The 22,446-nt window shown below is 38.1% G+C and overlaps 2 protein-coding genes across 2 annotated transcripts in view; one reads left to right on the top strand and one right to left on the bottom strand.

Annotated features, from left to right (window-relative positions):
- LOC103271835 (pleckstrin homology domain-containing family H member 2-like) overlaps positions 1-22,446 on the bottom strand; it is a 63,909-nt gene that overhangs the window by 21,331 nt on the left and 20,132 nt on the right. The window contains exon 2 of the mRNA XM_021718205.1: positions 10,178-10,240. Within this exon, the coding sequence (XP_021573880.1) occupies positions 10,178-10,240 (63 nt within the window). The remainder of the gene's footprint in view (positions 1-10,177; positions 10,241-22,446) is intronic.
- Positions 14,012-16,458, top strand: LOC110596649 (C1GALT1-specific chaperone 1-like protein). Its single transcript, XM_021718206.1, is given in 7 exon segments — positions 14,012-14,156; positions 14,450-14,519; positions 14,521-14,669; positions 14,672-14,843; positions 14,902-15,062; positions 15,065-15,318; positions 16,357-16,458. Coding segments are annotated over 7 exon segments (1,053 nt in total).

Here is a 22,446-nt window from a genome sequence, read left to right as displayed (position 1 = left end):
AAATTCTCTGAGTATTGTATTTCTATAAAGTAATGTACATATTTGCCAGAGCAATAATAATATGCAACATGTTTATACAAGTATGGAAACAGAAAGCTTCCAGTCCCCATTTTCCTGTATTTTAAACAAAGTAAGAAGAGAAAGTAAAGAATATGAGTGGTGAGATAAGACTCAGACTTGATGGCCTGGTGTAATAACATATTTTAGAAAATAAATGAACTCAGAAGAAAAAGAAACATATATATGCTGGCAAGGAAAAAAAAAAACTTGAAGCCCAGAATGATGGAATCATAAGAAATAAAAAAATATGAGAGTCTAGATATAGGTAGGAGAGTGGATTCAGTAAGGGCTCACTGTTCATTTAACAAATATTCACTGAATACCTGCTAAGTGCCAGGCCTATTCCAGGTCCTGAGGAGGCATCGGTGAATAAAACAGAACCCAAAATCTCTGCCTGCACAGAAATTACAATCTACTGGGCCAGAGAGATCACATATATAATAAATATGTAAATCAGTACAATATATTACATGGGTGATAAGGGTAATGGGAAAAATAGAACAGGATAAAAGAGATTGGGGGTGTGGCTGGAGGCTTAGTGGTACCTCAATTTTAATATTCAAGACAGATTGGCTCTGCTTGGACCTTCTGCAAAACATATTTGGGCATATGTGATCTTAGAAGGGCATATCTGCATATTGTGTTTGCTGACCTACATGGATAAGTCTATTCAACCTATAGGAAAGTTAAGATTTAATATCACTACTTTTTGGTTCTCATTTTGACTCATAAATCTGCCCCTTAATTGCAGACAGTCTAGTGGATTGGATGCCGCATCAGGGATTCACCAGAAGGTCCAAATAAGGGATGTGTGAGATGTTAATAACAGTAAGGAAGAGGCCGTGCTCAGTGGCTCAGCCTGTAATCCCAGTGCTTTGGGAAGCTGAGGTGAGTGGATTGCCTGAGCCCGAGGGTTTGAGACCAGCCTGGGCAACTTGGCGAGACCTCGTCTCTACAATAAAATAAAAAATAGGGGGGCCTGGTAGCACGCGTCTGTAGTTCTAGCTACTCAGAAGGCTGCGGTGGAATGATCGCTGGAACCCAGCAGGTCGACACTGGGGTGGCTATGAGCATGCGTGCCACTGCACTCCAGCCTGGGTGAAGGAGTGAGTCTCCAACTCATAAAGAAAAAAAAACAAACAGTAAGGAAGAAAACAAAGAACTGGAAATTTATATACAATATTAAGACTTCTGGCTGGGTGTGTGGCTCACTGTAATCCCAGGACTTCGGGAAGCAGAGGTGAGAGGATTGCCTGAGACCAGGAGTTCCAGACCAGCCTGAACAACATAGTGAGACCTTGTCTCTACAAAAAATTTTTAAAAAATTTTTTGGTGTAGTGGTGAGTGCCTGTAGTCCCAGCTATTTGAGAGGCTGAGACAGAAGGATCACTTGAACCCAGGAGTTGGAGGTTGTCGTAACCCATGATTGTGCCAATGCACTCCAGCCTGGACAACAGAGTGAGACCCTGACTCAAAATATATAATAAAAGTTTTAAAGAAAAACTTTTTTAAAAAGACTTCCATTCTACATAATCAACAGATAAGAATTTAATTTTAGCAATGTCTTAGACCAGGGAGCCCCAACCTGTGGGCCATGGACTGGCACATCTGTGACCTGTTAGGAACCAGACCGCACAGGAGGAGGTGAGTAGTGGGCAAGTGAGTGAAGCTTCATCTGTATTTATAGCTGTTCCCCATCACTTGCATTACCACCTGAGCTTTACTTCCTGTCAGATCAGCAGTAGCATTAGATTTTCATAAAAACATGAACTTTATTGTGAACTGCACATGTAAGTGATCCAGTTGCCAAAACTGTTCTATTTAAATACTATTCACATGGCTGGAAACTATGAAAATAAAAGCAGATCAAAAAACAGAAGAAAGAAAGACTCCTTATGAGAATCTAAAGCTTGAGGAGCTGAGGTGGAGCTGAGGTGTTGATGTTATATATTTCATTATATGTTATAATGTAATAATAATTTAAATAAAGTGCATAATAAATGTAATATGCTTGAATCATTCCCAAACCATCCCTCTTCCCACTCCCAGGTCCGTGGAAAAATTGTCTCCCACGAAACTGGTCCCTGACGCCAAAATGGTTGGGCATTTTAGATCATAGAGGCAAAGAAGAAAAATAATGTGGAAGCATTTGAGAAATTAAAGATGACAGTTAAAATGAAAAAAATCTTAAACTATTTCAAATGCTTCTAAAAAAACACAACACATTCTTATTTAAAGTTCAAAATATTCCACTAATGAAGATTTTCAGAAGGAGGGTATAAAGGTTCGTTTGGTTTTTTTTTTTTAGCCATAAATACCAGGTTTCATCTGTGGGTTCAAATGTGAATTCAATTCAGATGCCAAAACTGTTCTATTTCAATACTATTTACATGGCTGGAAACTATGAAAATAAAAGCAGATCAAAAAACATCAGAAAAAATATCTTCCACTATCCAGATGATAATTTAAGTTATCTTGGATTTAGATTTTTTAACATAATATAGTGGGCTTTCTGCATGAGATGAAGGACTAAGTTGTACCAAAGACAAAGGTGTGCAGCAGAGAGAGGCTATCACGCAAAACAGCCTGTGCGGGACAGAGAGCTGGACAGGAATCTTAAGACGGTACAGCCAATGGCAGGCAAAACATTCTGGAGCCGAGGAGGCAGGGAGAGGAAAGCAGAGCCAAGTCCAGAGTGGCATTTCTCCTCTGGGGACAGAGTAATAGACAGGTAAAGTACTAGACAGGAAAAGCAAAAGTAACAGAAGAAGGATAGCAATCAACATCACCACACCTACACCTAGTCTCCTTTGACCAAGTGAAGCAAGCCACCCTACCGACGTTGGGTTGCCACATAAAACAGTCCCATGACTGCTTAGGAAAAGTCTACAGTCCTGGAAAACTGTAATTTGGAACGATGTTTCTACCCTGAAAAACATGTTCAATGTGAATGTTGTTCTTCTTTTATAGATGAATACTACAGAGTTCCTTGGATGCATCTTTGCCATCTAAAACTTTTAAATTCGACCATTATTTTTAGATAAACAACTGTCCTAGGCAAGATAAATATTGGCAAAATTTCTCAGGGAGAGAGATCACAAGATCACAGAATAGTTACAGGCAACCTCCTTACCAATGGGGTCCTGTTGAGACCAAGTTTCACAGGATTCACCCACCTTCTTTAGTAACTAGTGTGAATAAGAGGTCTACAGAAAAGCTAAGAGGCCCAGAGAAAAAACAAAGCAGCCTTTTAAAATATCTTGCCACAGACACACAGAAAATAGCTCAGTTCTTTTTCCATTCATTCAACCTGAACCATGTAAGAATTTTAACTACTCAGAGAACGGCCAATAGCAAACACCTATGAAGTCAAATTGGTTGTTAAGTAAACTCTCCCAATTATCTATACATGGATACCATCCAATGTGGAATGCTTCTAGGTTTTAGGCTTTTCTTTCTTTCTTTCTTTCTTTTTTTTTTTTTGATTTGGAGTCTCACTCTATTGCCCAGGCTGGAGTGCAGTGGCAGAATCACAGTCACTGCAGCTTCGACTTTTTAAAAATTTTCATTTACTTCTGAGAGAGCCTCTGGTTGCAGCCACCCACCTGGGCACACTCCTAAGCCATTTCCCCCAAAACCTTCTTGATCCCAAGGTCCCTAAATTCGTGTTCGGCAAAGGGTTAACTCAGCAGACTGGGGGGTGCTCAGATCCTGCATGTGCCAGAGGAAGGATTGGCCCCTGACAACTTCTGAGCCCTACAAATACCCTGACTGAGAAAACTTCCTTGGTATACCTGAGATCTAGGGCACTCCAGACAGTTTATACTGACAACATGATTTATGGTGAATGCCTGTATTTGTTCACAGGGGGTCCTGGGCCATGCTGTATCAGTTCGACCTCTGTGGCGGGTCGACTCTGAGTTATTAAGGTCAGTCACGTGGGTATTCCAGGACTATGTGACTGACCTCCAATAAAAATACTGACATCAAGGCTTCCTAGGTTGGCAATACTTCATACATGCTGTCACACATCCTTGATGGGAAGATTAAGCACATCCCTGGCAACTCCACTGCAGAGGACAATTGGAAGCTCACACCTGGTTTCTCTTGGACATCAACCTCTGTGCTTTTTTCCTTTGTTGATTTTAATCTGCATCCTTTCACTATAATAAACTGCAACCATGAGTATAACAGCTTTTCTGGGTCTTGTGAGTCCTTCTAGCAAATCACTGAACCTGGAGGTAGTGTTGGGGATCCTGACAGAGCCTCCAGTGCTATTTTCCATTATTCTTCCCATACTAAAGAAAGAAGAAGCTGCAAATATGACTCCCATTGTAATTATCTGTATCACTATTTCCTTCTTCCCATTTCTAACCTTCCTCCTCCACTATAGGTAATCAAGACATGACTGCATTTTGGGGAGGAGTAGAAAGTTTCTATTTCTATATATAAGTTGCAATGGCATGACAAATGTTCCTGATTGTTTCTAAACAGAATGGCAAAGAAATTGTTAAAGTTATTTTGAATCCCAGGTGATTTTTCAGCTATTTAAAATTTATCACAAATGAATAATTCTAGTCACATTTTAAACACAATTATTTTGGCTTAGTATTCCATAATGTATGAAGTAGGATCCTTCTCACTAAAAGTAAAAAATAAGAAAACACTAAATAAATTTGCTTTTCATGTAATGAAGGGTGGGCCACATGGAGCAAACCATTTCACGGTCCTGGATATTAAGATGTCTGGGCAATAATAATTTATTAGGGACCAAAAGTGACCTCAGTACTAGGAATTAACTTTACAGAAAGGCAGATGAGCCTACATTTTGGAGGAGACTTTAAACATAGCTCCTACCAAGACAGAATGAAACACAGGCAAAGGACTGAACTAAAAGGACAAAATGAAAACACACACTGTGTACGAGGGAATAACCCCTCTTTTGTTAGCATAAATCAGTGTAGTACATTGGGGTGTTCACCTGATCAGACAGTTGAGAATCAATCCTCTATGTATCATTTCCCAAATGTGCTATTTACTGCTCTTCTACTTCACAAGAGCACTCAGAGCGGTACTGGGTAGGTGTGCACCTACCACTTTCAAAACCTATGAACAGCAGTAAAGACGTTCTACAATATAGCCGGGCTCGGTGGCTCAGCCTGTAATCCCGTGCCTTTGGGAGGCTGAAGTGAGTGGATTGCCTGAGCCCGCAGGTTCAAGACCCGCCTGGGCAACTTGGTGAGACCTCATGTCTACAATAAATAAAAAAATCAGCCGGGTGTGGTAGTGCATGCCTGTAATTCCGCCTACTCAGAAGGCTGAGGCCGAAGGATCGGTGGAGCCCAGCAGGTCGAGGCTGCGGTGGCTGGGAGCAGCCACTGCACTCCAGTCTGGGCAACAGAGTGAGACTCCAACTCAAAAAAAAAGATGTACTACAACATGAAGTATGAAGATCACCAAGAGTTATCTGGGAAAATGTGAGATTCTTTTTCTTCTGCAGACAACTTAATTGTTTCAGAAGTGATGGCACTTATTAATAAACAAAGAGAAAAATGTACAAAGCTGAAGTGTAAAGTCAAGCTGGTTTCAGCTGACTACAGCTTTTAGTGGTGAAACATTCCATTTTGGTTAATATAAATATAATTGTTTAAATCTTAAGATATGGTTCATTGAGAAAAGGCAAACTGAATTTAAGCAAAATAAACATCAGATGGGTCACAGTCCCATGGAAATTGTTAAAGATAGCAAAGCCTTCAGTTATTCTAAGTTAATAACAGCCTTGCAAAGACCAAAAAAGGTGACATCATCAGTGCATGAGAATTCATCTGCTCTCTCTTTATATTTCCTGCCAACTTTCAGATTCATTATGAAGTATTCACAGAAAAAAAAAAATCCTTCTGAAGTGAAACAAAATAGTTACTAAACAAATGTAAAGTGTTGTGACAAAAAGAAATACCTACAGATGTTGCTAACTCATAGAAACTGAATTTGCACTTCTCTCCTTTTGGGAGGAGAGCTTTGACTTAAGGCATCATGTTTAAACTAATCATTTGTGGCCTTTCTGCTTAAAGATGTAGCACATTACACCCAATATCCCCAAAGGACAATATCAAACAAGAAGTCTTTCGGCTGGGCGCAGTGGCTCAGACTGTAATCCCAACACTTTGAGAGGCCAAGGTGAGAGGATTGCCTGAACCCAGGGGTTCAAGACCAGCCTGGACAACTTGGTGAGACTTTGTCTCTACAATAAATAAAAAAATTAGCTGAGTGTGGTGGTGCGTGCCTGTAGTTCCAGCTATTTGGAAGGCTGAAGCAGAAGGATTGCCTAAGCACAGCAGGCTGAGGCTGTGGGGGCTGTGAGCATGCCACTGCAGTCCAGCCTGGGCAACAAGAGTGAGACTCCAACTTAAAAAAAAAAAAGAAGTCTTTCTGTTAAACTTACCAAGATGAGTGGTGGGGTCCTAACGGCAACAAACTGCTACGGTTTGCTACCTCTGCATTGGGAACAGGGATACTCTCTTTAAGACTCCACTGGCTCTCTTAAGATCCAGTGAATTAGAGGGGGAAAGAATAACTGAAAATAACAAATAAAAATTTTTAATTTAGTTTAATTTTCAAAATCAAAACTGTTACATAAAAATTAAGAATTGTAAACTAAAGCAAAAGAAAACCATCCTCAATTTCTTTCTCTTTTTCCTATAATAATGGGCAAAGGAGAGAAAGGAAGGGAAGGGAAAGATAGCAAAGAACAGACAGAGAAACACAGAGACAGTCAGAGTAGAGGTGAAGGGAGATGCCACCAGGAAAGGCCCGAGTCATAAAGGAAAAGACAAGAAAGAAGACATGAAAGTGAGAGAAGTAAACAAATCGACATGCGGTGCAAGGCGTGTGGCTGCACAGATCACTTGTATACGGATCAGTACATCATCACAGAGGGAGACAGACACTCGCTACACAGTGGCAGAGAATGACATTAAGTGTCTTTCATAGAATTTAAGTAGCCTATGAGGTTACTGCTGAAGATTGCCATTGTATAGGTACAAGTGGGGATAAGTATTTAAAAAACAATTAAAAAAAAAAAACCAAGAGAAAAAGGAAAACAAATCAAGTTTTAAGATCTAACTATAAGGTACCTGCACAACCAATGTTTGTATACCTAACCCTGAATTGTACCCCACATCTTTATAATTTTAAAAAATTGTTAACTATAAAAAAAGATCTAACTATATTTTACAGGAAATATAGAGGCAGAAGAGCATATTAAATAGCAAAACAGGTATGTAATCAGCAAAATCCAGAATGTAAAAAGATTCAGAGAACAAATTAACCCAATTTTTTCAATAAATAAATTGGAAGAAAAAATACAAAGAGCCCCTATAGATTGAAATAGTTACAGAATGAAATGAAAAGTGTCAATTCAGTTTCGATCCTGATTTGAGCAAACCAACTCTTAAAAATCAAAAAAGATAAGAAAGCGATTGGCAGTAGTGGGAAATTGTGGGGGGTCAGTGGGGGATTGGCAGTTGAGGGAAACTGCTAGGGGAGGGAGGGGCATACCTCATCAACAAGGGTACCTGCATAATCAATGTTTATATACCTAACCCTGAAATGTACCTCACATCTTTATAATAAAAATTTAAAAAAAACAAAGAAGAGGCATATATAAAAGAATTAAAAAGTTACTCAAACAAATAAATGTACACATATGTTCATAGCAGCATTAGTCACAATAACCAAAAGGTAAGAAGAACTCAACTGTCCATCAATAGATGAATGGATAAACAAAAAAATTGTGGGGTGTGTGTGTGTGTGTGTGTGTGTGTGTGTGTGTGTGTGTGTGTGTAACATTACTCAGCCATAGGGAATAAACTATGATGCAAGCTGCAAGCATGAATGAACATTGAACACATTCTGCTAAATGAAAGAAGCTTGACACAAAAGATCACATATTGCATGAATTCATTTACATGAAATATCCAGAGTAGGTAAATCCATGAAGACACAAAGCAGATTGGGGGTTGCCAAGAGTTGGGGGAGGGAAAATGGGACTACATGCTTAATGAATATGGGGTTTCCTTTTGAGGTGACAGAGACATTTTGGAACTAGTTAGAGGTTGTTCACTTTAAAACAGTTAATTTTACATTATGTTGATTTCATCTCAATTAAAAAACAAAATACAGACGCAATTATGAGATATTTGGGAAGATTTGAATAGTGATTAGATCTTTGATATATTGAAGAATTATTGGTAATTTTTTGATGTGATGATGGTACAGTGCTAATTTTTTGGTCTTTACTTTTAGATTAGTTGCTGAAATACTCATGGTTGAAATTATACGATGTCTGGAATTTGCTTCAAAACAATCCAGTATGGAGGTGGGTGGAGGTATAGCAAGCATGAGTTGAGTAATTGTTGAAGTTGATTGATGAAAGTTCATTATGTTATTTTCTCTACTATTTTGTATGGGTTGAAATTTTGTTTAAGAAAGTTGTAAGATATTCTTTCAAGGATAATTAAGAAAATCAAGGATTAGGCTAGATTGGGCTTACTTAGAAATTTGTTAGGCCACACAATCCACTGTGTAAAATTAAATATTTCAGATGATAACAAGATTTGATACTACTCAGGTTGAATGGAGGAAACATAACAAACATAGGAAAAGTATAAGAAATTTAATATATACTTCTTAGAAGAAATACTTAGCCTTCTGAAATTTTTTTTTTTGGGGGGGAGTTTGTTTATTTGTTTGTTTGTTTTTGAGAAAGCAGGATTTATTGAAAGGACAGAAAAGCTCCCACAGTGGAGCAGACCCAAAGGGGTTGCCCTTTTTCTGTTATTTTTAGTTGACACATAATAATTGCACATATTTGTGAGATATAGAGTGATATTTCCATTTGTGTATACACTGTACAATGATCAAATCAGTATAATTAGCACATCCATCACCTCAAACATTTATCATTTCTTTATGTTGTGATCACACAAAATCCTCTTTTCTAGGTTTTTGAAAATATGCAATGAATCATAGTTGACCGTATTTATCCTGTAGTGCTGTGAACACCAGGACTCATTGATCCAAGTGAATATGACAGAGTTATTTTCATGAAATGAGAAGCTATGGATTTAGGATCATAAGATAAACTTTAAATCTGGGTGGGCCCTTCCAAACCACTCATTTTACTGCTGGCAAGTCCCAGAAAAGGCTACATGGCTTATCAAAACATTATTTTAAAAAAAGAAATAAAAGCAGTAGTTCGAAAAAAATGAGAGACATGAAAATACAGGGAAAAAAATAAATCCAAATTCCACAATTCAAACAAATTTAAATTGTTGGAGTGCTTCCTCTCAGCCTTTGGGTTTTGTTTTTGTTTTTGTTTTTTTTAACTCTGTTGCCTAGGATGGAGTGCAGTGGCACAATCATGGCCACCGCAGCCTCGACCTGCTGAGTTCAGGAGATCATTCTGCCCCAGCCTTCCAAATAGCTGGAACTACAGGCGCATGCCACCATACCGGCTAATTTTTTGATTTACTGTAGAGATGAGGACTTGCCAAGTTGCCCAGGTTGGTCTAGAAACCATAGGCTCAGGCAGTCCTCTCACCTTGGTCTCCCAAAGTGCTGGGATTATAGTCAGTCTTTGTTTTTTAACTTAACTTTTTCTAATATAACTCTAAGCATTTTTTCATATTAATACATGTCCTTGGTACTGCCATAATGGTTGTTTAATATTTCATGGAGCTCATCTAGTTCACTTATTCATTGCTCTCTAATATGGCATTCATATTATTTCAACTCTTTTTTACTATAAAACTTCTGTTACAATATCTATAAATAAGACTTGATTATAGTTAGTATTAAAATAAAAGTCATATTTGATTTTCTCAGAAGATAGAAATTTCCAAATGGAAGCCTTTATTTTCTTTTGAAAATTTGTCAACAGGCAAAATAGAGTTAGATTCTGGATTTATTCTATGGAGCAAGCTCATGAGTAGTCAAAATGTTGTGCCATTGAGGCGAATTGATGGTTATCCTCCCGTTATGGGCAAAACAATCCTTACATGAGTAAAGTGAAATTTTGCATGAAAAACCCAAATTTTAGACCAAAATTATACTCTACCTGCTGAAAAGCTTTTTCTGCTTGACGCTCAGCATCAATAACTTGTCTCTCAAGCTGTTGCATCTGTAAGGTGAAGAAAAATATAAAAAATATTAACGTACATTTATCGCAGCGTTGTTCACAATAGCTAGAACCTGGAAACAACCATGCTGCCCATCAAAAGAGGACTGGATTTAAAAAATGTGGTACATATACATGATGGAATACTACGCAGCCATAAAAAAGAACAAAATCATGAATTTCGCTGCAACCTGGATGGAACTAGAGTCTATAATACTGAGTGACCTCTCACAGAAACAAAGATCCGAATATCACATGTTCTCACTCATATAATGGACCTTGAACATCCAATGCAATACTATAAGAAAATGACTGACGGTACTGGGAAACTATGGGGGGGAGGGGGATGGGATTAACAGTAGCAAATATCTATCGGGGGATGGGAAAACACCTCTTATCAACAGGGTGCCTGAATGAAACATAATTGTACACCTAACCCTTAACTGTACCCCACAAAACCATAATAAAAAATACTGATTAATAAAAAAATATATATATATTAAAATTCACATTTCCTTTTTGAAAAAGACTTAAATATCTCACAATATCATGAATTTAAGAATATTTAAAATACTTCACTGAATATGAGTTGCAAACAGCACATTAAAAGTTCTTTGCATGTTTAAAAGTTGATTAAACAAAATACCAAAGTTTCGATACTTTTAGTGCAACATAATGTATACCACAAGATTATTCATCTATAAAATGTTCACTGGACTGTAAATTGGAAATTACTAGTCAACACAAACATTTAAAAAATTTTTAATTTTAAAGATGTGGAATACAATTCAGGGTTAGGTATACAAATGCTCATTATGCAGTTACCCTTGTTGATGAGGTGTGCCCACCCCTCCCCTGGCAGTTTTCCACTACTACCAATCCTGCCACCCACCCTCAGCAGTTTCCCACTACTGCCAATTCCCTTCTTATAGTATTATGATAAGTGTTCAAGGTCCATCCGCTTATGAGTGAGAACACGTGGTACTCAGTTCTTTGTTTCTATGATAGATCACTCAATATCATAGACTCTAAGTTCATCCAAGTTGCTGCAAAGTTCATAATTTTGTCCTTCTTTATGGCTGCATAATATTCCATCATGTATATGTACCACATTTCTTTATCTAGTCCTCTTTCAATGGGCAGCATGGTTGGTTCCATGTTTTTGCTATCTGAATAGTGCTGCAATAAACACGAATGTGCAGGTATCTATTTTGTAGAATGATTTGAGTTCCTCTGAGTATATTCCTAGTAGAGGGATTGTGGGGTCATATGGAAGGTCAATTTTTAGATCTTTTAGGAATCACTATACTGTTTTCCACAGAGATTGTAGAAGTTTACACTTCCACCAACAGTGTAGAAGTGATCCCTCCACATCCTCTCCAGCATCTGTTGTTTTTTGAGTTATTGATGATGGCCATCCTGCCTGGAGTTAGGTGGTATCTCGGTGTGGTTTTAATTTGTATTTCTTCCATGAATAGTGAGGCTGAGCAATTTTTCATGTATCTGTTGGCTGCCCGTATGTCTTGTTTTGAGAAGTGTCTATTCATATCTTGTGCCCAGTTTGTTACGGGGCTGTTTGCTTTTTTCTTTTTGGTGTGTTTGAGTTCCTTGTAGATCCTATATGTTAGGCTTTTATCAGATATGCAGTTGGCAAATAATTTTTCCAAGTCTGTGAGCTGTCTCCCTGCTCTCTTGATGGTTTCTTAGGCTTTGCAGAAGCTTGTCAATTTGATGAGGTCCCACTTGTCTATCTTATCTCTTATGGCATGGGCACTTGCGGTTTTGATCAGAAATTGGTTGCCAGTTCCAATTTCCATAAGGGTGTCTCCTGCATTCGCTAAAGTTCTTATAGTTTGAGGTTTTATGTTTAGGTTTGATTCATTTAGAGTTGATTTTTTTGTTTGGTGATAGACCAGGGTCTTATTTTAATCTTCTGCATGTGGTAAGCCAGTTTTCCCAGCACCATTTACTGAATAGGTTCTCCTCTTCCCAGTGGTTATTAATGAAGGCTTTGTCAAAGATGAGTTGGTTGAGAAATTGAGGTTTAGCTTCTGGAATCTCAATCCTGTTCCTTTGGTCTATATGCCTGTTCTTGTACCAATACCAGGCTGTTTTGATTACTGTAGTTTCATAATAAAGTTTAAAGTCTGAGAGTGCGATACTGCCGGCTTAATTTTTTGTTTTTTTTCTGAGGATTGTTTGGGCTATTCTTGGCAATTTATATTTCCACATGAATTCCTATATTGTCATTACCAGGTCTGAGAAGAATGCTGCTGGCAATTTAATGGGTATTGTGTTAAATCTGTAGACTGCCTTGGGTAGGATGGACATCTTAATAATGTTGATTCTTCCAATCCATGAGCATGGAATATTTTTCCATTTGTTTGTGTCATCTTTGATTTCTTTCAGCAGTGTTTTGTAGTTTTTGTTGTAAAGGTCTTTCACCTTTATGACTGGTTAGGAAGATGCCGAGTATTTCATTCTGTTGTTTTTGTGAATGGGATTGTGCTTCTTATTTGGGCTTCTGTGTGTTTACTGTTGGCATATAGGAATGCAGTTGCCTTATGCACATTTATTTTATACCCTGAGACTCTGCCACAGTCCTTTAACAGTACAAAGAGGTTTTGGACAGATTCTCTTGGATTTTCGAGGTATACAATCATGTCATCTGCTAAAAGGAATAACTTCACTTCCACTTTTCCTATTTGGATAACCCTGATTTCCTTCTCTTGTCTGATTGCTCTAGCTAGGACTTCTAATACTCTGTTGAACAGGAGGGGTGAGAATGGGCATCCTTGTTTTGGTTTTCAGGGGAAATGTTTCCAACTTCTGTCTGTTTAGCAGTATGTTGTTGGTTGTGGGTATCTCGTAGATGGCTCTTCTCGTCGATCTACTATTCTGAGGTATGTTCCATCTATGCCTAGATGCTGGAGGGTTTTTATCAAGAAGGGGTGCTAGGTTTTATCGAAAGCTTTTTCTGCGTCTAATGATATAATCATGTGGTTTTTGTTTTTACATCTGTCGATGTATTTAATTACTTTATGGTCTTGTAGATGTTGAACTAGCCCTGCATCCTGGGGTTAAAGCCTACTTGGTCATGGTGGATGATTTTTGAGATGTGTTGTTGGATCTGGTTTGCTAGAATCTTGGTCAACACATATTATGAGCAATAAAATAAATCTAAGAGGAAAGTAAGACTTCAAGTGTCATATTTGATGTCTTGATAAAGTCACGATATCAGGAAAGTGGTGTATTCTTGTAAACTCCATAGGTTGTCTCAAGGTTCTGGGTAGTCTTATATTCTTACAGATTGATGAAGAGAGAGTATGTAAGAGATTCTGTGATTAAACACAGACACACACACACCAATGCTAAAATTCTAAGAATGCTAAAAGCCTTAAGAAGGACCCAGTGCTAATTAACATAAGGAACATGTACCAGGTGTTGAACACAAAAACCAAGAGACAAAACTCAATTTCAAACTCTTTTTTTTCTTCTCAGTGTGGAAGCCTGGCCAACTTGAGAGGTGTCTGTGACTCAATCTACGTCCATCTTCAACGTCATTGCTGGTGGGTGGTTCAGCCGCTGGCACTTCTGGCGCACCTGAAACTCACCACAACCGGAGTCCCACCCCCCGGCCCCGCCCCCTCCCAGCACCACCGAGAAGAGCCTCCCCCAGCTAGAGCGGCCCGGCCGGAAGTGTGGCCGCCGGCTCCGATCGCTGGGGCCGCCGGGAGGCATCCGCGGCTGCGCTGGACCCGCAACTCCGGAAAAATGGTCACCGCTAGTGGGACGTCATTCTTTAAGGGTGTGTTGCTCGGCAGCATTTCCGGGGTTTGGGGAACTGTGTTCCGCCAGGGTCACATCCCACACGGACGTCCCACTCAAGACCTAGAACACCACCACCTTCGTCCTCCCAGAAAAGAATTTTTTTTTTTTTTTTGAGTTGGAGTCTCACTCCGTTGCCCAGGCTGGAAGGCAGTGACAACACTCCCGGCCATCCCAGCCTCGACCTGCAGGCCTCAGGCGATCCTTCCGCCTCCGCCTTCCAAGTAGCCCGAACTACAGGCGCGCGTTGCTAATTTTTGGTTTATTGTAGAGATGAGGTCTCGCCAAGTTGCCCAGGCGGGTCTCCAACCCCTGGGCTCAGGCAATTCTCTCGCCTCGGCCTCCCAAAGTGCTGGGGATTACAGGAGTGAGCCACCACGCCCGGCCGAAAAGATTTCCTAAACGTCTCAAAACCGACACTCGTGGAGCTCAGCAAAAGTATCCGTGTTTTTTGTAGAACCGGAAGATGAGTGTTCCTGGTCTGTGCCAAAAGAGACTTGGGCCAAACACTGTGACAAAGCAGAGCTCTTCGGTCCTAACAATGATCATCTGTTCAATATAGAAAGAAGTGACAAGTGCGTACAGATGAGGCTGTCTTACAAACAAGTTTTGAAAAATATTCCGACAACTACAACTGGGTCTCTCTTGCACGTCCCACTGCATTGGCTGGCACTGAACATTTAAAGCACCTTTTGTTGACAAGGAACGCATCACCAACTTCCTATCTGGGCCACACCGTCACACCTGGAGACCTCGAATACGTGACCGTGGAAGGAGGAATTCTCATTCTCATTCATATTCTCTCTCTCTCTCTCTCTCTCTCTCTCTCAATAAGTAATTGTCTTAAGTATAGAGTCGATGAAGAGACTTCACAGACTTCTCGGTAACTCCGAGAACTGGAGGTCAAAGTGTGATGTGGAGGCCATCTGTCTGAAACACACCGGAGTTCTTGCAGAGAACGCAGAGGATTCTGAGGGAAGAGATGTGTTTAACACTAAACTGTGCATCTTATCCAAGAAACAATGTCTAATCACCCATGGCAAGTAGTAGAAGGCTGCTGTTCAGATATGGCTGTTACTTTTGATGGACTGACTCCTCATAACATGGAAGTAATGATGTATGGTGTGGACCAGCTCAGAGCATTTGGACATCATTTCAGTGACACGCTGGTTTTCTTGCCTCCAGAGGATTTAGAAAATGACAGAGGGCTAAGGAATAATAGAACTGTGCTGTCCAAGAGCACTAGGAATGTGGCTAGTCCAAAGCAGGATGTGGCTTAAGTGTAAAATACACACTTCATTCAATAATACTATATATTAGAAAACTTATACAAAATGTAAAATATCTCAGTAATTTTTTTTAGACCGACTCCATGTTGAAATGGTATTTTGCATTTAATAAAATATACTATTAAAATTAATTTTGCCTGTTTCTTTTTCATTTTATTAATGTGTCTATTAGAATATATATATATATTTAAGGCTTGTCAACTTTTTTTATTTAGAGTCGAGGTCTCACACTGTCACCCAGGCTGGAGTGCAGTGGCACACTCAAAGCTAACTGCAGCCTAGACCACCTCAGGCTCCCAAGAACCTGGGGCTACAGGCAGGTACCATCACACTCAGCTAATTATTTTTTTGTAGAGATGAGGTCTGCCTATGTTGCCTAGGGTGGTCTCGAACTTCTGGGCTCAAGCAATCCTCTCATCTTGGCCTCCCAAAGTGCTGGGATAATAGGCATGAGCCACCATACCCAGCCTATTAGAATATTTAAAATTACATATGTGGCTCACATTATATTTCTACTGAATAATAAAGGTATAGAATATTTGTTGTCTCCACATGGCAATTAAGCTGCCTGTCTATGTGGCAATGTTCATTAAGGCAGTTTATTGCAGGGATCTAGTTTCTGGAAGAGGTTTCAAATATTTAGGTTTGTAAATTATATTCCCCGGGTGCATTCTCAGGACCTTATATCATCTTTAATTTTTGTGAAAATATTCCATATGTTTAATGAACAAGTATTGTGGCTTATAAGCACTTTATTGAGTTACCATTTAGACTATGGCACTATCTAGGGGCAGCTGGACAAGCATTATGTCTTTTGGATGCCTCTAAAATATTCCTTAAACCAAAAAGCCAAATAGCAGACACATGCCAATACCACATTCTTCCACTACTAGCAATATACTGACAATTGTCACGTCTGCAATGTAACTACATTCTATTTTCAGGGAAATTTTTGCTCTCTGGAGCCTCAGTGTATATTTTGCATATTGTTGGGGTTGCCAGGAGAAACAGAAAAATCCACCAAATTTTGCTAGTGAACAACAACAAAAACGAATAGTTTTTGAACAGGACTATGCAAATACCTTGCCTGATTTCTTCTTCTGAAGTGTTTGGTTTCTAGTGATAACAGGAAAGTCAGAAATCTGTTTGCTTCACTTTTACCAATCTAATATAGGTCTTCCTAAATATTCAATATATTATAAGTTATTGATGAAATGGTAAAGCTTTCTGTCATCTGTGAAACACCATGCACATATGAAGGCTACTGTCATTTTTACCACTGCCATACTTTTTCTTCTGCTCCTGCAGCACTGACTTCCTACTTTGTACTGTCTTCCTAATTACACTGTAAGTTGCTGGAAGGCAGAATTCGTGTGATACCCAGTCTTTATATCCTGGATGACACCATACCTTGCACATACTAAAAGCTTAGTAGCAAGCAGTAACCTTACCAAAAAAATATTGGTTATAAAAAGCATTAAACACACACAGCATTTCATAGGACTTGACATACATGTTACAAATAAACAGGCTAAATTTGTTGCTGGATGTGAAAATTACATGTATATATCTTTGACTACAATGAGTTGACTAAAAGCACAGGTTCAAATGTCACTTTTGCTTTTTTAATAAAAAGGAGGTAATCCTTGAAATATTAGTATAGAGAATTGAAAAGAGCACTGGACTTGGAGATACGAAGATCTAAACTGGAAAACAGTTCCAATATTTAATACCTATGTAATGATGGGTATGTTATTTAACTTCTGAGTCTCCATTCCTTGTCTGTAAAAAAAAAAAAAGAAAATGTTCTTGGAGTCTGAGTCTCTCTCTGTCACCCAGGCTGGATCACCTCAATCAGGTGATCCTTCCGCCTCAGCCTTCCAGGCAGCTGGGACTACAGGGTTGTGCCACCATACCCAGCTAATTTTTTATTTGTTGTGGAGACATGGTCTCGCCAAGTTGCCCAGACTGGTCTTGAACCCACGGGCTCAGGCAATCTACTCTCCTCAGCCTCCCAAAGTGCTGGGATTACAGGCTGAGCCACTGAGCCCAGCCTATCATTCTATTTTTTATTAATGAGATACCAAAAGCTTTTTTTACATTAATTTTGTATGTTTTCTTGTTTTTATCTCTACAATATCCTATAAGACATATTAGCTTCATTAGAATAAATTATATTATCCCCATTTTATGTACAAGAATTTGGCAACCGTTGATCTCTTAAATCGAGTTTGTTCATTTTTTTTTTTTTTTTTGAGTTGGAGTCTCACTCTGTCGCCCAGAGTGATAGCGCACGCCTGTAGTTCTGGCTACTTGGAAGGTTGAGGCAGAAGGCTCGCGTGAGTCCAGCTGGTCAACACTGGGGTGGCCATGCATGTGCCACTGCACTCCAGCCTGGGCGATGGAGTGAGGCTACAACTCAAAAAAAAAAATAATAGAGTGGCAGCAGTTGTATTGTTATAATTTGAATGATAATAAGTCATAAAAATCCAAAAACAGGGGATTGCCTAAATATATAAATAATGGCACTTCCACACAATTAGACTATATAGGCATTACAAATATAAATGGATGGATTAAATAATGTATTTGGGTCTTGCTACAATATAACATAGGAGGAAAGAAGTGGGTCAGGGTACAGGTGAAACAGGGTTGAGCCTGAGTTGATAACCACTAAAGCTGGTGATGTATACATGAAGGTGCTTTATAAAACTCCAGAGGGAGTTTTATGGAGTTGAAGAGAGTAAGAGAATAATGGACAAAAAAGGGAATGTTAGAACTTTTCAGAGTAGCCAATTGCCAATCAAAGGCAATTCTGCTTACTCAAAGAAAGTGGATAGAAAATTAAGTGGAAAAGTCTCAAATACCTTATGAAATTAGAGTGGCTGAAAATGAATGTACATAGAAAAAGGGCTAAAGGCTGAAGTGGCATCTGACTAGATGACAACTGGGATGATGCCACTGCTAATTAGGAGGTCACTGGTGACCTCTGTGAGGCCAGATGCAGTGTGGAGAAGCAAAGGCATAAGAGACTAAGTGAATCAAAGTAACTAGTTAGGAAGAGAAAATTAAAACTAAAGCCAACAGAAAGTTAAAAGTTAATGAATATTAGAGGAGAAATCAATGAAATTAAAAACAAAAAATAGAGAAAAATCAAAACCAAAAGCTGGTTCTTTAAAAATATTAATATAATTGATAACTCTCTAATCAAACTGATAAAGCAAAAAAGATACAAATTATCAATGTCAGTACTGTAAAGGGAGAAATCACAACAAACCGCACAGATACTAATGAAAACAGAACATTATTAACAACTTAATGTCAATTAATTGGACAAAATAGCAAAGCTCTTTTAAGAAGAAATAAGTTAGCTTAACAGACCAATATCTATGAAATAAATCATATTTGTAGTTTAAAAACTTTTCCACAAAGGAACTTCAGGACTAGATGACTTCACTAGTGAAGTCTACCAAAGATTAATGAAAGAAAGAATGAACACAAACTCATCAAAACCTCTTCCAGAACATAAGAGGAGGGAATGCTTCCCAACACATTTTATGGGGCCAATTTTGCCAAAACCAGAAGAAGATTAGGCCAATATCCTTGTGAATATAAATGCAAAAATCTTTAACAAAACATCAGCAAATCCAATTCAAAAATATACAATAAAGGTAATATATTATATATATATTACAATAAAGGTAATATATTATATATATATATTATATATACCCAACTGGGGTTTATTCTAAGAATTCAAGTTTGTTTTGACATTTGAAAAAAAATCAACCAATGAAATTCACCTTTTTAGTCTTTTGACTAAACTATATGATAATTTCAATAGATGAAGAAAAATAATCTGACAAAATTCAACATCCATTCACAATAAAAATATCTTAACAAACTGAGAATATAAGGAACTTCTGAAACCCAATAAAAGACATCTTCAAAAAAACTATAACATCATAATTAGTGGCAAAGACTGAGTGCTTTCCACCACAAAAATGCCCTCTTACCACTTCTATTCAACATTTTACTAGAAGTCCTAGCCAATGCAATAGCCAAGAAAGAAAAATAAAAAGCATATATATTGGAAAGGAAGAAATAAAGCAATATTTATTCACAGATGAACTTCTGATTATCTACAGAAAATCACAAATAATCTACAAAAAAATAATAGAACTAATAAATGAGCCTATTAAGGTCAATACACAAAAGTTGGTTATATTTCCATATAAGAGCAATAAACAATTGAAATTGAAATTTTTTTAAAAAGTACCATTTGCAATAGCATGAACACCACAAAATACTTAGGAATAAATCTCATTAAGTATGTGTGATATTTATATGCTGAAGACCACAATACAATGATAAGGAAAATTAAAGATCTAAATAAATGAAGAGTTAAACTATGGGTTGGAAGACTCACTGTTATTAAGATGTCAATGCTCCCTTTATTGATCTATAGATTCTACCCAGTTCCAGTCAAAATCCTAGCAGGCTTTTTTGCACAAATTAACAAGCAGAATCTAAAATTTATTTAGAAATGCACAGGATCTAGAATAGCCAAAACAACTTAGATGAAAAACAAAATTGGAATATTTACAATACCTCACATTAAGACTTATCATATTAGCCGGGCATGGTAGCACATGCCTGTAGTTCTGGCTACTTGGAAGACTGAGGCAGAAGGATCACCTGAGTCCAGCGGGTTGAGGTTGCGGTGGCCATGAGAGTGCCAATGTACTCCAGCCTGGGCGACGGAGTGAGACTCTGACTCAAAAAAAAAAAAGCTGCCCAAAAGATGGTAGCCCTGGCACCTCATGACTATGTGACTTTGTATTTCAAGCTCCAACACCACCTAACTGAAGTTTCTGTGGCCTCTAAGTCCTGAGAGGGAGGATCTGGCTTCACACAGCCTATGGGAGATTGTATTGGAGTCAGCTGAACACATCTTGTTCCACCAGCCATGGTGCTGCAATATGGTGCCAGTCAGTCTCTCTAAAAAGACTAGGTGGTTGGTGTGTCATGATGGGCAAGATTTGGTTCAGTTGTGTGTGGAAGAATAGTCAAAATAATAGCAACTTAAAATATAAAAATTTCTTGGGCAGGTATGGTAGCTCACACCTATAATCCCAGCAATTTGGGAGGCTAAGGTGAGATGACTGCTTGAGCCCAGGAATTCGAGTCCAGCCTAGGTAACATAGCGATCCTGTTTACACACACACACACACACACACACACACACACACACAAAGACTTATCATATAGCAAAAGTAATCAAGAAAATACAATATTTGTTTTAAAACAGATGTCATAGATTAATGGAAAAAATAGAGCGTTCAAAAATATACTTAGAAATATACAATCAGTTTTTTTTGCATTTTTATTGGTTTACTCTATTTTTACTTTCAGATCATATAGTCATCACATACTACAATCTCTCTAGTTATTCTGGTTGTCTAAACTTTGTTTTCTAAATTTCATAGAAAGATCTCCTGAAAACAATATTTTCTGAGTTTGTTTATTGTTGATAACTGCTTGCTACACCATTTATACTTGATAGCCAGTTCTGCTGACTACAAAATCCTTGGATTACATGTTCTTTCTTGATAGTTTAAGGATGTTATTTCATATTTCAGGCATGAAGCATTGATATCAGTGTAACAATATAATTATATTTTCTTCATGATACAAAGGTCCTGTTTTTGTTTTTGCCTAGATATCCAAAGAATATTTTCTTTTTCTTTAACATCCAATATTTTTACTAAAATATGCCTTGAAGTGAGTCATTCTAGCTTAATGTTCTCAAGCCCATAGATGCACTATTTCAATATGTAGCATTGTGCTTTTAAAACTTTTGCTAAATTTTCTTGAATTATAGTGTTTGCATTTGTTTCATCTCTTTGTTTTGGTTTTCTTCTTCAGGGGCTCCTTTTATCTGTATGTTGTATCGTCTTTGCTTATCTTCAATACTAGTCGTCTTCTCAAATCCTTTTTTTATCTTTCCTCACTTTGATTTTTGAAAAGTTTCTTCCTTTTAACCTTCAATTTTATTAAAGCATTATATGTCGAGTTTATTAGTTCTTGCACAGCCATCACCACTATCTAATTACAGAACATTTCCATCACCCCAAAAAAGAAAGCTTGCACCCATTAGCAGTCCCTCCTCATTGTTTTGCTTTGCATTTCTTTAAGTGTAAGTGAGGTTGAATACTTTTTTACATGTTTGTTGGCTACTAGTATTTTTTTGTATACTCTGTGTTCATATCCTCTGCTTCTATGATGATTACTTTGAATCTGGGTATTTGAACCATTGTCTAGTCTCCCGGTGAAGTTAACAAATTGCTAGAATGCCAGGAACCTAAATTTTCTCCAAGTAGAGGCTTTGGTCAACAAAAGAGAACTGAGTATCCCTGGGAGGTTCAAGTAAGAATCCATGCCTGGAGTTATCTGTCCACTGGTACTTGACCCAATCAGTGGACCATTCACCACTCCTTGATCCTGCAGAGTTCTCATGCTGGAGCAGTCACCATATTCTCCCTTCTCCCACGTTGTGCATGACATCAGGGATGGGCATCAGGAAATTGGCCGGACCCAAATCTACTTGTTGCTCATCTGTTTGTTTTGAGATAGGGTCTCACCATGTTGCATTGCCAGTGCCCAACTCCTAGGCTCAAGGGTTTCTCCCACCTCAGCCTCCTGAGTCACTGGGACTACCGGCATGAACCACCATGCGAGGCTTTAATCAAGAAGCTTTGATCCTGTAATTCTACTTTGACATATTCATTATATTTGGGAAATCTTTCCAGAAAAAAGAATTCCAATTATTAGAAAACATTACCAAAAGAAGAAGAAGAAGAAGAATCAAGAAAATGTTACATACACGAGAAGTTCATTTGCAGTGTTGTTTAAAATAATGAAAAACTTCAAAAAGTCTCTATGTCTAATAATAGGGGAACTGATCAGCAAATCACCAGTATTTGTTTATTGAGCCCATTGTGACTATGAATACAGAGACTAGGTGATGACATGGAAAATGATAATGATAAATTATCTAACATTTAATGAAACCAGTATATTTACATTATC

Source organism: Carlito syrichta, unplaced genomic scaffold, assembly GCF_000164805.1.
Source record: "Carlito syrichta isolate Samal-C Ts95f unplaced genomic scaffold, Tarsius_syrichta-2.0.1 Scaffold311918, whole genome shotgun sequence".
NCBI lineage: Eukaryota > Metazoa > Chordata > Mammalia > Primates > Tarsiidae > Carlito > Carlito syrichta.
The sequence above is the reverse complement of the archived record's forward strand: the minus strand, read 5'-3'. Positions and strand labels throughout refer to the sequence as shown.